The sequence below is a fragment of the Papaver somniferum genome, unplaced genomic scaffold (assembly GCF_003573695.1).
Source record: "Papaver somniferum cultivar HN1 unplaced genomic scaffold, ASM357369v1 unplaced-scaffold_150, whole genome shotgun sequence".
Classification (NCBI taxonomy): Eukaryota; Viridiplantae; Streptophyta; class Magnoliopsida; order Ranunculales; family Papaveraceae; genus Papaver; species Papaver somniferum.
Window position 1 is genome coordinate 1,906,605 of NW_020624377.1, and position 16,577 is coordinate 1,923,181.

General features: G+C 37.1%; 1 protein-coding gene across 1 annotated transcript; it reads right to left on the reverse strand.

The window, feature by feature from the left end:
* Positions 1 to 1,661: 1,661 nt before the first annotated feature.
* Positions 1,662 to 4,707, reverse strand: LOC113335902. Its single transcript, XM_026581918.1, has 2 exons — positions 3,964 to 4,707; positions 1,662 to 2,825 (listed from the first exon to the last, which is right to left on the reverse strand). The coding sequence occupies exons 1-2, from the start codon at positions 4,427 to 4,429 to the stop codon at positions 1,903 to 1,905; spliced, it is 1,389 nt and encodes a 462-aa protein (XP_026437703.1). The 5' UTR covers positions 4,430 to 4,707; the 3' UTR covers positions 1,662 to 1,902.
* Positions 4,708 to 16,577: the final 11,870 nt, after the last annotated feature.

Here is a 16,577-nt window from a genome sequence, read left to right on the forward strand (position 1 = left end):
TTTGTCCGATCGGCTTTAGTTGAACCGATGGACGACTCAACTTGGGATGACGGACCATGGTTTTGCCGGTCAATTCAGTCATCACCGAGAAACTTTTTTTCCACTACCCAAAACTGAATTTGCCTATCCATATGGGTAATCAAAAGTGCTCATATGTTAATCTCCACTAGAGTTGCCCTGATAGATACCCTTTTCTGCATTTTTTCCGCTGAAATTTGAAATTCATATGACTAAATCAATTACTTAGCAACAGGGTGTTTGGATATAAATGAAGAAGTAAATTTTCAACTTCATTAAGTTGAAAATATATAAATTAGGGAGGAACTAAAATTTCCTTTATGATTTCTTGACGTAAAAAAGAAAAAGAAAAAAAAAGGTGCTTGGGTATATGTCTGTTTGACTTCTTAAAGCTAGAAAGTCGGAAATTAAGATTGGAAAAAAATCTGAAAATGACTTCTTGAGCCCAAAAGCTAATTTTTGTGAAGTAATTTTCTTTTTCTTGCTTCCGACTTCTGATAATTATTTCTACTTTTGCGAGAAATAGAAGCAACTCTGCTGGTTTCACCTATTTGCCACCCACATTTTTCTTACTTCCCACTCCCTCACAAATACTATAATAATTTTACTTTTTAATTATATTTTTTTCCTATTTACCACCTACAAAATAACTATTACCACCCTTGTTTATCTTCTTCACTGTCTTCCTTTTCAACATGGGTCTCTTGTTGTATTGTGCATCAATTACAGCCTTCCAGGTAAATGAAGTTATTTTTCAAAGACGCATATACCATTAACCGTCGATTTGCCAAGTATGGATATGATATCACCGAAACCATCACCGCAATAATGGAAGAAAATGACTGGTAATGTTAATCAATGGATACAGAACATTATCACGACAAGTAAAAGCAATGTAGATTTATCAGCAGAATTCGTTTGTAAGAAATTGAATCTAACTACACAAATTTGTGGGAAAAGCTAGAGTTATTGTAAATTCATAGAGAATCCTTTTCAAGAAGAAGCTAGCTAGTTAATTGTGTTGCGGACGACGTCCCATTCCCACAGGTTTTCTTGCAGGCTCTCTAACTTTTCCACGTTCCAACATGTTGGTGGTGGCCTCATGAACATGAGCATTATGTTGTGGAGGATCTTGTGCAGTACCCACCGGTGGCTTTGGAGTCTTTTCCATGATTGTGGCTTCAACATCAGCATTATGCTGAGGAGAATCTTGTTCAGTTCCCACAGGTTTCGACATGATGGTTGGTGGCGTCAATAATAAGATTGATAATAATGTGTGTTTGATAATAGATTGTATCCTCTAAGCCTGTTTATATAGGCTACTAGATACCTAAGATAACTAGAGTTCTAAATAAAGAAACATACTACTAAACAAGGAAAAACTAATACTATCCTTCCTTGGCTGTCTTTGAAGTGAGTAGGAAAAGAAAGAGCTGGTCTAAGGAAGAAAAAAATGTCGGCTTAGAGAAAGGGGTGAAAGAGAGGAGATTTGGATTCTATCATTCTCTCTTCCTCTGTCCTTCCAGGTTTGGAAAGATAAGAGGAAGAGAATGGGCCCAAAAGATGGAATGATATTGATACTAAGCATTCACATGGCTCTTGTAGTGTTTAGATATAGGATTCAAAAGAAAACTTTAAGATAGTTACAAGAAGGACTTAAATTTCCCGTCCATTCTTTATTTGCTATGCCCAGTACCATTGCATGATTTACATCTATATTGCTTGTCAACACATTTATAGCAAACATTTAGCTTGACTAGAATCCAAAATGGACCTTCAGAATTAGTTTACTGGCCCTGGTTATGCTGAGCCTAAAAGAGCAAATAGAATGCGGCCTGGTGTGGTATTTGTTCATTGCCAATCAGATGAAAAGTTGTGTTCTGATCAGAAAATGAAGTCACTGAGCTGAGAGCATTTATTCTTCAGTGTGTGCTTCTTGACAATACAGGCACTTCCGTCCACATCCGCGTTCGTGCAATTTATCCTGTGCCAAGTGAAGTGTTCCTCACAGCAAATGGAATTCCATATAATTGAAAGACCGGCTCTTTTCCATGAGGCAGAATACATGTCGTAGAACTTTTCAAATGCTTTATCAAGACAGTAGTGGCAAGCAAGGAGATCCTTGATGTCAGTCACACCGCATGTTGATTTACAGCATTTCACCAAGCGTTGGAGCTTGAAAGAGTAGATTTTCTGATGAGAAGGATGTGAAATGATATGCTCATTAAGATGACCAGAATCATCACAAAGACTGATACTACAATCGAGGCACATTCCCAAACTTGATGAGCTACGGCATATACTGCATTTTGCAGTATGCAGATTTTTTCCTATTTGGTGACATATTCTGTAGAGTGCAAGAAGATCTTTGGATATGGAACTAGAGTTGCGAGCACCTACTGGAACGTGGCTGCTTGTTGAAGGGGAAGATAAAGCCCGTGTTATCATCAGACAGTCTTCAGGAAGATGGCCAGGTTTCTGGCAGTTCCAACACTCATATGTACATAGGCTGGATCTTTTCGTAGTCCACCTGTTCCGACCAAAATCCCAAGCATCCTCTTTAACCTCAGGCAGCTTTACCATGCTTGTACCAGGCAAGCACCGAGAATCGTGGCAGTTAATGGCTCCCTCAGCACTTTGAGCTTTCAGCAGTAGGTCAGCCTTGCAATCAGTACTGCAGATATCATCCCCAGTCTCATCGCAGATATATTCTCCGTATTTTCCACATACCACACAAGCAGGTTCCCCTATGATGGGAAATCGTTGCTCCGCTCTTTTTTTAACGCGATCAGGCTCATTTCCATAATCTGGACAAAAAATTATGTTCAGGTTCTGGCACAAGCACAGACTAATAATGAACAAAATAGACACACAATTCACGTTGACATCAGCATGTTGCTAACACAGAGCAGTAAGAAAATAATGAACAAAATAGATACATCTAATCGGAAGGAGGTAAGTATTTTAATGGTGAGAGAACTACAGCACAAGTCAAAGAAAACAAAGCAAACGATACAAGGTATTACAGGCTACTTGCTTCTCCAAAGAACAAGTTTCAACGAATCCCATATTTTGAATCTGTCCATGTATTGTGCAGGATCTACAAGCTTAGATATATCTGAAGTAAAATCTTCAGGATTGTATATCGAGTTAGACCTTCATCCCAAATTCAACTTGTTTGATAAACACTCTTACTTGTCTTACTAAAACCGAGGGGAAATAATATTCAACGAGTTTGTGATCCTAACAAGCCAGGTTCAAAGCATAACCAAACAAAAGACCACACACGATTTGCACGAGTCAGACTCAAGATGCCCACAACCAGTGCATCAAATATAAATAACCTCCACGGACTCAAGAAAATAACAGAAGTAAGAAAACAGAAGATGCAGGACGAACTAATCGCTAACCAAATAAATGCGAGAGGCTTGTCCTCAACTTGTACCTCCTAGCACCTATACCACTTCTATTGGTCACACAGAACCATTGCCTTTCTGCTATGATTGTAATTTCCATTTGTTTCTGTGTTATCCATGAGAAACTCTCTACAGTTTCTACATCATACACCAGTGCCAGTAAGTTCTAGTGTCTATCTTGCAACTGATTTCATCAACCTGATACACAAGTTCACAATTATGATGGCAACTTCACATCAAATCGCTTAAACTATTCGAGGTTGTACACGCATGAATCAGACTCTTACAGCTTCTAAAGTGCACACCAAGCTCTAATTAGATAATTCCTACACATACAACCTCCAAGATACTTCCTGAAACCAGTCACATCCTTAGCCATTAAGTTCTAAGTTTGGGCCTAAATTTTCAAATTCTAAGCTCTAACAAAATATTTGCAACCTATAGTCCTAGAATGTAGCACAAGCATTTCTCAAAGAGCAAAATAAAAAAACAAAACATCATTACAAAAGCAAATGATCAGATAACGAACCGTCATTCGACAAATCTTGTCCTTGATCAGGGTCTCCAGTAGAATTACTTTCGTCATCGTCATCACTTTCGTACTGCACCAGAGGTTGAAATGTTGAACTGGGATTACTCAATACATCTTCTGGAGTCAATTCCTGATAAACACGAGAAGAATCCCTATCTATATCCTGTCTTCTCTTATGAATGTAATCCTGATGAGACAAAGGTCCATCGATATCATTCTCCTCATCAACACTCATATCGTCTAGTTTTTGACAGCGGCGGCGGCGTTTAGAGCTCTTCTTCTGACCAGTGGAGTGTAAATCATCGTTTGGAGGTGGTGGTGGTGGTGGTGAAGGAGGAGGAGGAAGATTTCCAGTTGCAACATTGTAAGCTCTGAGATTTCCAATAATTGAAGAAATACTCAAATCTTTGTTGTAAGCATATGAAGGATTTTTGTATATATTATTGATTCTCGTTGTCCCCATATTTGATTGGATTGGATTGAATTGAATCGGGATGATTATAGCCAAGAAATCAAGTGTCTTATGGAATTCCAGACAGAAATCTTTTGAAAATGTAACCCTAGAAACCAAAGTTATGACTAGTGTTTAGATCGAAAGGAAATTGAGAGGGAGAGACCTCAAAATGAGAGAAGCATAGAAAATTTAAGGGTGGAAGAATCGGTGGTTTCAGGAAATTTGAGTAGAAAGAATCTGGGATTTGGCTTTTTCACATCCGGTGTTGGTCTTCTAGGTAAACTGTGTTTTTTTGCGAACGGTTTATGATAGAAGGCTGTTATTTGGGCGTCACACTCCTTTAGAAGGACGTCACTTGGATATCTGGTGATCAAAAATTTGGTTAAGAGATATTTTTGATTCAATAGCAAATGACTCTTCAATTAAAACTAATAAAAACAGATGAGGAAGAAGTAAACTGATCCTAGTGATGGTAATCAACATCTCAATCAACCTCAACTTCATCCTAAACTCATTCCACCGATTCAATCAATTGAAGAATGAATTTTTCAAACTCCTCAACAAAAACCCATGGTGTATGTAAGGTAATAATCGAACAAACCCATATTTTTGTACTGGTTTTTGTGCTTAAATCGAATGAAACCAAAGTAAAATTAGGATTTTATTTACTTTCTGCTAGTGTTACGCCTGGGTACGGTACTAGATTTTTCAATTGTAATTTAGTTTTTGAAGAACTTACGCCTAGGTTTACTTCAATTCAAGCGTAAATTTTGATTTGCATGTCGTTCACGTCTAGGTTTAGTTGATTTCCAGGCGTAATTTCAATTTACGCCTAGGTTTAGTTGATATCTGGGCGTAATTCCAATTTTACGCCTAGGTTTAGTTGATTTCCAGGCGTAATTCCAATTTTACGCCTAGGTTTGCTATATGTCCAACCTAGGCGTAATTAATTAAACTAAATTAAAATTAGCCAAACAAGGCTTGTTTGGTCATCACAAAATTATATAAGATAAGGGGTTTTTGATATTACTTATGGGTGACCCGTTTTTGTCTTATTAGGTGGCGCCCTTCTAAAGGAGTGTGACGCCCCAATAACAGCCTTCTTATGATATATGGGCACCACCGCCGTGCTATAAAAGCAGATTTTGATTCACGCCACAATTTGTAGGCCATAAGCCGGATGGTGATCTATACGATAATACGAAGGTTAAAATTTTGGCCATAACTCCACAAACCAATTACTTGGAAATATCATGTGTCGGGTTCGTTCACTCTTAAAAACGTTTACAACTTTCTAGTGAGAGTCAATCCTCCAATAAAGTTATCTTATCATGGGGAAAGAAAGAATGGTCTATGAGGTTATTCCGAGAATTCGGTTATTCCTTTGGAAATTAATAAGCAGGGTTCTACCATCTTCGAGCAGACCTGCAGTTCATGTTTTCGAAATATTATATGATGTTCTTATGTGATTTTTAACCTCAAAAACCGAAAAACATTTGTTCCTAGACTGCCCATTTGCGAGGACGATTTGGTTTTCCTTCTATATGGCTTTGGTGGTGTTGGACTATGTAATCAGTTCCATCAATGACTAGGTTTAAATTGAATATCATCCGCGTTTCATTCTCCTTTGGTTTATCATGGAAACATGGATGCTCAGTTTTGTTTGAAAAAATATCACCTAATCTAGTCATATTGATATAACAAATTAGAAGCGACATTCAAGCCTTCTCGAATAGTATTTTGACACCTAATCTAGTCTATAGACTATTATGGTCTGAATTAGGCACAGACTGGATCATATTCATTGATGCATCTTTCAAGGAAGAGAATCCTTCAATGAGGTGTATACCTTTATTCTATTTTCTATAAAACAAGAATAGTTTTCACATTTGGCGATGAGTTCGACTTGGGCTAGCTTCCTCAGCTCTCCATGCAGAAGCAAAAGCGTTGAACAATAATTTGTTTCTAGTGATTCCATAGCAACAGACTACAAGCAACTATAGGATATAGTTAACAACAAAAACCTAAATGCTTCTTGGCAATTGAAGAGCTCTACCACTGAAGTTAAAATTACTCTAGAGAAACTCCCACAAACGCAAGTACATTACAAAGGAGAAATAATGCAGCAGCTGACTCGATGCCAAAGGTAGTTAGAATTCGAAACCTCCATCACGTGGTACATCACTTGCAAATTCAAGTTTAAAATTCTAGTATTTTGTGTAATGTCTTCAACAAGCAAGAAATTGCTAACTTGATGTACTATTTGATTTAATTTTTAATATATTATCCTTTTACATCAATTTTTTTTCTTTTAGAAATTTTGGAGTTGCATGGACAGATTATGGTTCGCAATGAAAATTCCAAACAATTATGTCAGTTTATAACTTAGATACAGATTTGGGGTCGCGAACATACTTATGGAATACAACAACAGATTTGGGTTTACACCGGCCTTATCGGATAAATTTAGGCCATGATATATATTTTGGATCGTAGAGGCAGAAGATTTAAGAGTAACATTCCTGTAATACTATATATGTAAACTTGATATTCAAAAGAAATTTGACAACATGAGTTGGCACCCCATTAATCATATTGTATATATAATATTCCAGGTTTTGATTGAAATGGAGGAGATGGATCTTATGGTGCATTACCACCGCTTACATTCTCTTCTCATCAATGAAAATTTATATATAACTTCAATTACATATTGGAATAAGATCGATTGATCCGTATCCCCATTTATTTTCAATTGTTGGATGATGATTTTATTAAATTAATGATGAATCTTGTGCATTTTGAATCAAATAACTTTCTACTCATTATCAAGTCAACAAGGGTGTCGATTACAATTTGCGTATTAAACCTTTTTATGTTTATAAATAGCAAGGTATAGGAATTCGAGAGCTTGTTACTCATTTTATAAATATATGAGCTATAACTGGTCTCAAAGTTAATTTGAACAAATGTGTTTTTGTAAGCATAGGTGCAGACACAATGATAACAGCATTGCTAAGTTTCATACATGCAAATGGTCCAAGCAATTTTTTTGCGCAACTATGACCCGACAACACTATGGTTCAGTGATCTCTTATCACCCACTCGTACTTCAGCCTTATAAGTTTGCACCTATGCATACAACAACACTAGACACTGAGTTATGTAACGGGAGAATTAGTTAGATTTTATCCTTTCCTTCAATTATAGCTCATACTACAAAGAGGGTTAATGCTATGCTTATGCTTCACAGAATTTGGGGAGTACTTTCGAATCAATAGAAAACCAAGGCAATATCTATGCCAACAAACTTCTTTTCATTAACTTAAGGGGAAGATTACAAAATTTTGTCCAACCAATGAACTTACAAGCTTATTCTCTCTATAAGCCTAAAACACACTCTAACCTCCAATGTGATGCCTCCACACTTGAAGACCTGCATTTGCAGAAGTTTTCCGGTCTATTTATAGTGTGAAGAACCAATCCAATCCGTGTGCAACTGATTGCACGGCCTATGAACAACCATCTGTCCATAAGAAGTAATCCTAACCGCAACAATGCATTTCTAACTGCTAGAATTATGCCAGACTTGTCTTCAACAGTTAAGGAATGCCAAACTCGGTTATAAATCCTTTTTTATAACCGTTTCGACCAACTCCTTTGCTCTGGCATGCTGTAATGCACACAAAACATGTAACTCACATCTTGAACCAATATCCACCTAACATTGCACTGCACATGTTTTGGTCTGAACCAATGCACAACTATGATGGTGCTACAATCAACTTGGCCTCTGCCAATACACGACTATGATAGCGTTATAATTATTCCCGCCATATACTTAACTCATTTGGATGCAAATGTCCGAGTAAAGTCATGCCTTGTTCCTCTGCTTAGTTTGGATTCATACTTTAGGTGCATCACTTGCATTATTTTAATCTAGCAATAGGCAACAATGTCGCATTTGGCAATGCCACTGTTGCATATGCATTGTCCAAGCCTTGGGTAATGCTTGTAATGTAGAACTTGTTGAGAAGAAGGAAATACGGAGATTGCAGGTGATACGAAGAGACGAAAGAGATACGAATAAGATGAAATTGATAAGGAGATTAAGAAAAGATAAAAGAGAATTCATATAAACGAATAATAAGATTGATAATAATATTGTTTGATAAAAGATTGTATTGTCTAAACAAGAAGGCATAGTCTTTATGTAGGTTCTACAAGAACCGACTAAAAGAAAGAAAAGAAAATTCTAAGTAAATTAGGAAAGTAAAAGACTTGCAAAGCAAGTAAACTTATGGGAGCAACTTGGAAAGTTGATGTCGTTGTTATGGGAGCAACTGGACAAAGTTGATACCGTCTTGAAGCATTGGATGTCCTATATCAGTCCTCCCTTCTTGAATGAAACTCGCCCTCGAATTAGCTAATAAGAAGAACTTCATTCTCTCCATATATTGCTTTAAGCCTCGAGTTGTCATCACAAAATATGAGTTTGATTCCTCCGTGGAAGTTGATTCCACATTTACCGTCTTACCATGATCAAACACAAATCTCATAGCTCTAGAGATCATTAAACAAAGTAGCCAAGAAATGTTGTCCAAAGCATCACGATATGTGCGTTTAAGTTTTCCGCGGTCAAACACAAAATTCAAGTCATCGGCGGTGGTAGTGTAAACCACGCCAGCAATGTTCACCATGAGTACATCACGTGTATCTTCCAAGTTCTGAGGTACGCCTTCGAAAACGCATTCAACTGACTCGTTCCTTCGCTGGTCTAAGAATAGCTCCTTGATTTCACTATCAACATTTTGTTTTGAAATAGAATCCACCAACCAAGTCTTCTATCTTCTACGTATCGTCTGGCATCAATAGAATTATCTAAAATTGTCGCAGACGGCGGTGCAGAAGTAGGTGGAGAAAAGAAAGTAGTATACAAAATGTCATTGAACCTTTCTTCGTCAGTAGTAACCGGTCGAAATCCACTCATACTGTATCCATAACTATCTAGTACTTCTCTTTGTTCCATAAAATTAACTTGCTCAACCATCTTTATTGACCATGATTGGGAATACCCAACAAAAATAATGGTGCTGAGTACCATGCATCTCTGCCAATCTTTGCTTGCATCGATGCACTTTTCATCTCTCTTGTGAATGGTATCCTTAATAACACATAACTGACTTTGCCTGCGAGGTGCGGTACTCATTGACAATTCTTTCCCATTAATCACCTTTAGGAAAATAACAATCAGTGACAAAATCCGTATTGTTGCACTCACAACATTTAGCCAAAAATTAACCATAGTTTCCAAGAGAGCAGATAAACACCCAAACCACCGTTCAACGTATAAATGGTCTGTAAACAGTAGAATTATTTTGTTGCACTGCTCATTGATCTCCAAAGTCCCTGTGATTTCTTTACCTCTTTCGAAGTAATTTCCAAAGTTAACCCGAAATATGAAATCGAGTAGAACTATTTGAGGGCTTGTAAACAAACCAGTCTTTTTATAGAAGCTAGCATCTCCAGTTTCAAACCAAACTTCACCATTTGGTTCTGTAACCAACATCAATTGCCTATATATAAGAATGTATCTTAACGTAAAGTCGGGTAGGAAATTAATATTTCTCACCATTTTGTTTTGAGCATCAGAAAATTCACCGAAAAGTACTTCAACTCCATTAGTCCCAACATTAACGTTTGAAAACTCTTGATCCTGGGCACCACATACAGCTGATTTTAAAATAAGAGGGTGATATTCCTTCTTGTCATCATAGGGTGTCATTTCTAGCTCGTACGGATCCCTTTGTGCAGCAACTAAACTCTCTAATGTGTTCATGGATAACAGCAACTTAACAACCTCTACATGCCTCCTTAGCAATTTGTGTACTTCCACCGTGACAAAGTAAGATGTCCTCCTCGACCTTTTCTTCCAAGGTTGGTATGTACACAACAACTCCAGGAGAATATATCAAATTCTGGTCATGAAGAAAATTAGAATTTTTACAGTGTGAACTAGGATTGACGAAGAGAACTCGAAGAACCTAAAAAATATGTGTAAATATTCCTTCATGAAAGCACCAGTTCGAATAGTCACACTTCTGTGATTGATGCAATAATTCTCCATAAAACATAGGTTTGTTATAACACGAAGCAAATCCATAAGACCATCGTTACACGCCGGAGTGATAAAAATATTTGACCGTTCACTATTGAAGCAATTAGCTCCGACGGCTTCTCCGCTAGATAATGTCCTAGTACCAAGAGAAAAATGACGAGACATGATATTCTCGCAGTGGTGAAAGGTAAGAAAGATCACCAACTTCAGTGGCAACAAGGTGAAGTTTGTATGATGTTCACAGTTTCCTGGATCAATTATTGACACATCTGTATACACTCGAAAATTTGAGCCTCCACAGCTATCAGGTTAACATACGTAACCAAAATCCCAAAGGCGTCTTTATAAGGGACAACGTTAGATCGGAATCCTTTAGTTGTCGTCTCATTAAATAAATACACAACAAACTCCTCTTTTGAGTATTTCATCCAAGTCGGGTACGTAAGCATATTAGGAGAAAAATTAATTCCAGGAAGAAGTATACCAAAATTCTCGAAACAATAGTTCACCAAAACCAACCTGGTGTCTGCACTGTATACTTCTCTTGGTTTGAACAGGTCCATTTCCATTACAGAAGATAAAATATCAATATCATTACGTGCCGAACTGTCTGACCAAAGTGTTGTAGCAACAGTATAGAATTGATAGTCTTCTTCCAAAGCCTTGAAAAGGGACGACTCCATATTAGCTCTTTCTTTGAGATAGTTACCAAAGTGAATATTCAGGGTTGCACTTTCTTGACCAAAACAGTGATACTGCAAAACTAATGAATCTGTTTGTACAAGAATCAAATTCATACGATCATCGGCATGCCCCGAACGTAGAAAATATTGCGAAGTAACGTCATTACTGCTCTCCAACCATGGTATATCATTATGCACAAAATCAGTTGCAAACACAAGAACTCTTAACGAATCCGGAAGTAACAATGTGACAGCATCACTCTTTGAGAAACTTACAGAGTTAGCAAACCAACGCAATTCTGACCAGCACCTTTCTCCACAGGATAGCTTTATCAATGCCAAATTTCTGTGTAGAGAACCAAATTTCTTACTTGGCGTCAGCAACTCCAGTTCAGTCAGAGATAATATAATATGCGCAACTGTCTATCTAATACTTCTTGTCACTGGACATCGCGCAAGAGTATTCGTCGAGTAAATATCAAACTCCTGACTTGCTGTGTTTCTTAATTTTGCTGAAAATTCTTTCTTGATTGGTATTCTGTCAGAGTTTGAGAAAACTCGTCCGCGAATTTTTCCAGTATAGTTTTCAGTAAAGGTAACTTGGTGACGTCCAAATTTACACACAAGCGCAGACATATATGACAACACAGTAAAAGCCGCGTAACTTGATTTAACAAGGTGAATCTTGTTAGGGTTTATATAAGAAATCATACGTGTTTCCTCATGCTCAATAATTTGATTATTTTCAATCGTAGCAGACACAGTTATTTCAATATCGGAAGCCATTAATCTAATATATGAAAGTTTACCGTTACGCTTAGACAAATCGTGAGATCCATGAATGACCAAGCTGACTTGATTTTCTTCTTTATGAGCATGATTTACTTCGTCTGCTTGAGAAGTATTTTTCATCTCTTCCTCATCAATTGATGTCGCGGTTGAAGATGAATCCTCTTGTTCTTCTTCACTCTTTTCAGAAGTAACTTCAACAACAACAGGAACTAACAGAACCTCGCAGACTTGATTCTCTTCTTCTTCTTTAGAAACAACGTATTCTTCAACCAATTGAGAAGTAGTTTTTATCTCTTCTACGGGAACAACTTCCATCTCCTTTGTGTTAACTGAGGTAGCCGAAACAGCTACAGAAGCATTAGAAGACGAAGAATTCTTTTGAACCTCTTTGACGGAAAGTTTGGCTAAAGCCAGTGGACGTCTAACTTCAGCCAAAGCAATTTTAAACTTTTCACGTTTAGCTTCAGCTAAAGCAAAATGTTCACGTTTTTCTCTAGCAATCAGATATTCTTCAAGCTTCTCCAATCTTTCTTTTGCATCTTCTATGACACAATAAAGTATATTTAGTTTCTTTTCATCTTCTACACGGCGATAAACTATACGATCATTCTTCATTATTTCCTCCTTATAGTTTTGAATACTTGTTGATAACTCTAGTCTAAGCTGCAAAAGATCTTCCATATTTACTTTCTCCATGATCAAAAACGTAAAAGAATAAGAAAACTAGATTTTTTGTTTTTTTAATAATAGGGATAGGGTTTGAGTTTGCGGAAGCGATTATGGATCGGTTTCTAGATAAGAATCTAGATAAGAATCTAGAAACGTTGGTTGTGGTACCAACTAATGTAGAACTTGTTGAGAAGAAGGCAATACAGAGATTGCAGGTGATACGAAGAGACGAAAGAGATACGAATAAGATGAAATTGATAAGGAGATTAAGAAAAGATAAAAGAGAATTCGTATAAACGAATAATAAGATTGATAATAATATTGTTTGATAAAAGATTGTATTGTCTAAACAAGAAGGCATAGCCTTTATATAGGTTCTACCAGAACCGCACAACTATGCACAACTATGATGGTGCTACAATCAACTTGGCCTCTGCCAATACACGACTATGATAGCGTTATAATTATTCCGGCCATATACTTAGCTCATTTGGATGCCAGTGTCCGAGTAAAGTCATGCCTTGTTCCTCTGCTTAGTTGCATCACTTGCATTATTTTAATCTAGCAATAGGCAAAAATGTCGCATTTGGCAATGTCACGGTTGCATATGCATTGTCCAAGCCTTGGGTAATGCTTGGGCCAATGCCTAAGTCATTACATGACTTGCATTGCATCCCTAATTCCTTTCTTGAGCAGGGCTAACTATGAGGCAAGGATATACACCAATATCACATGATATTGCATATGCTAAGTAGCTATTCTTGTCCCAGCCATGATGGCGTTTCATCGTCGGATTATGCAACTTCATTAGCCAGGCCACTGATTTCAGTAAGGCGCCATCTTGGCGCTTCACTATTGAGATCTGAAAAAGCGGGGTCTAACAACCACACCCAATATTTCGCTTAACAATCTGTATGGACTAATTCCAATATACCTTTAAGAGAATCAACTAGACAGTCATACTCAATCTTAAGAAAAATGTATCAAAGAGTTATATCTCAATTTCTCAATTCAATCTGCAATCAAACAAATAGTAATTTGCGAGCCCGATTGAATATAAGAAATAACTTGGACGGTATCAAAAACCAATATCCAAGTGTCAATCAATTTAATCAACAACCAAATGTTGGATTCACAATTGATTGAACTCACGCACAACCTGTGATATTTCAATTATATAAACAAATATAATGCGAAAAAGAAATAACACATACACCATAAGTTTTGTTAACGAGGAAACCGCAAATGCAGAAAAACCCCGGGACCTAGTCCAGATTTGAACACCACACTGTATTAAGCCGCTACAGACACTAGCCTGCTCCAAGTTAACTTCGGACTGGAATGTAGTTGATCCCTAACCAATCTCACACTGATCAAGGTACAGTTGCGCTCCTTACTTCTCTAAATCCCAGCAGGACTCTGCGCACTTGATTCCCTTAGCTGATCTCACCCACAACTAAGAGTTGCTATGACCCAAAGTCGAATACTTGATAAACCAATATGTCTCATATAGAAAAGTCTATCGAATAGATAAATCTGTCTCCCATAGATAAATCTATGAGTTTTGTTTCGTATTTTGATAAATCAAGGTGAACAGGAACCAATTGATATTACCGGACTTGTATTCCCGAAGAACGGCCTAGAAATATCAATCACCTCCCAATAATCTTAATCATATGGTAGCGAAACAAGATATTGTGGAATCACAAACGATGAGACGAAGATGTTTGTGACTACTTTTTATCTTGCCTACCGGAGATTAAATCTCGAGCAAATCTTAGAGAAGATAGTACTCAATCACGATAGAAAACATCAAGATCAGAACATGCAACTACAGAGAAAATAGTTGGGTCTGGCTTCACAATTACAATGAAGTCTTCAAGTAGTTAACCTACAGGGTTTTGGAAAAACCTAAGGTTAAAGGAGAAGCGACTCTAGTCTTAACTAGTATCACATAGGAGGTGTGGGGATTAGGTTTCCCAGTTGCTAGAGTTTTCCTTTATATAGTCTTCAAATCAGGGTTTGCAATGTTACCTTGGTAACAACGCATTCAATATTCATTGTTATATGAAAACCTGATTAGACTCAAGCTAATATCTTTCAACTGTTAGATCGAACTTGGCTTGTTACACACAAATGAAAAGTGACTTCATTCATATATGAGTAACTGTACCTAAACGTGTACACCTTTGTTGGCTCAACAATAGTTAACCGAAGTTAGCCATATGAACACTTTTATATTAACCTCATTCATCTAAACCATAACTAGTTCAAATGAAACTAGTTCTAGAGTTGTTCAATTGTTTATATTCTCATAGAAGTATACAAGATACAATTGAAGCAAAATCGATTTTGATTCACTCGAATCAATTCATGAATATTACAACAACAGTTTGCAAAAGATTGCATTACTTATTATATAAATGTATTAGTTCATGAACAAATCGATTTTACAACATCATCCAATCAAGTATGCAAACGGGTACGCATACCTTAGCGGTCGGACTAAGTTTGGGTTCGCCAGTATGCGAACGGGTACGCATACCACCAAACTCAACAGAAATTCTCGGACCTGAACCTCACGCCACTACGCGTACCGGTATGCGTACAAGGTTCCCGGACTTTCACAAACCAACCAGTACGCATATGGGTATGCATACCATGGTTCCCGGACATGGACTACATATATGCAAGTACTCATACTATGCTTATATCCAATTGTTAAAAACTCTTATTTCAACCATTGAAACATTCTTGGAAGACGACAATAGATTTCTCACACAAACTATTAGCTTCAAAGCAATTTTTAAGTGATCGAATGATCAATACAAAACATTCCGAGTCTATATCAAATGATTGTCTCACACAAATCATGTAAGATGTTACAAGGCAATTTTCACATGATCATCTTTTGACTTTCGTCAAGAATATAAGATGAACTTGGTTAAAGTGAAATCTTACCAACACATATTTCGAGAAATATGTAAGCGAGTTAAACTCAGCTCGAAATATCAAATGTGCATAATTGAAGTCTATATAACTATACGACTTTTGTCTCAAATAGGAGATAGAGTAGATATACTTTTGAGTGATAGATGAGTTCAAGTATCCACATACCTTTTGTTGATGAAGTTCCACAAGCTCCCCTTAGTAGTTATTTGTCTTCAATCGATGAACGCCATGAAGTCTAATGCTCAACTACACTTTCTATCCTAATCCGAGACTTAGCTATAAGTAGACTAGAAATCAAGACTTATAGTTTTGGCAACTAAACTTGACAAACAATCTTGAGATAGCAACGCTTGCGAGTTCGACCGAGAAATGCTCTATCAAGACCAATTACAAACCTCCCCAACTAATCCATCCAACGTCGTCGTTGAATGAAACACTAGTTCATGATATTCTGAACTACTTGGCCTTGTACGCATCTGAGTCACTCTCAAAAATCAGCAAACTTGTTTGGCTTTCATTCTTTCCAAAGCTTTCTGCCTAGTACCATATGCCATCACTTAGTTTACGCGCCTTGCCATTAATCGTATGAATTCCATCTTCACTGTCGCATCGTCGATTATGTTTCAATTCCACTTCAGTCATACTTTAACGCCCATAAGCTATTCGAAATCTATTGTTATGCCCTTGCATCAGCACACAAATCATTTCTCATCCATTCTGTGCCTAAGTGTACACGCTAAATAATTAACATATTATCCTAATAAGCAAGACTTAGCTTACTTCCTCCAACTCCGACTTATGTTGCCATCTTGCAACTCAGCAGGTCTTACTGTAGACTAAGTATTCTTCAATTATTTTGCAACTCTCTTATGCAAATACAACTGAAATGCATGACTTTATCCATGAATTAGGATACCCGGGACATCCCAACATCACTTTGGAC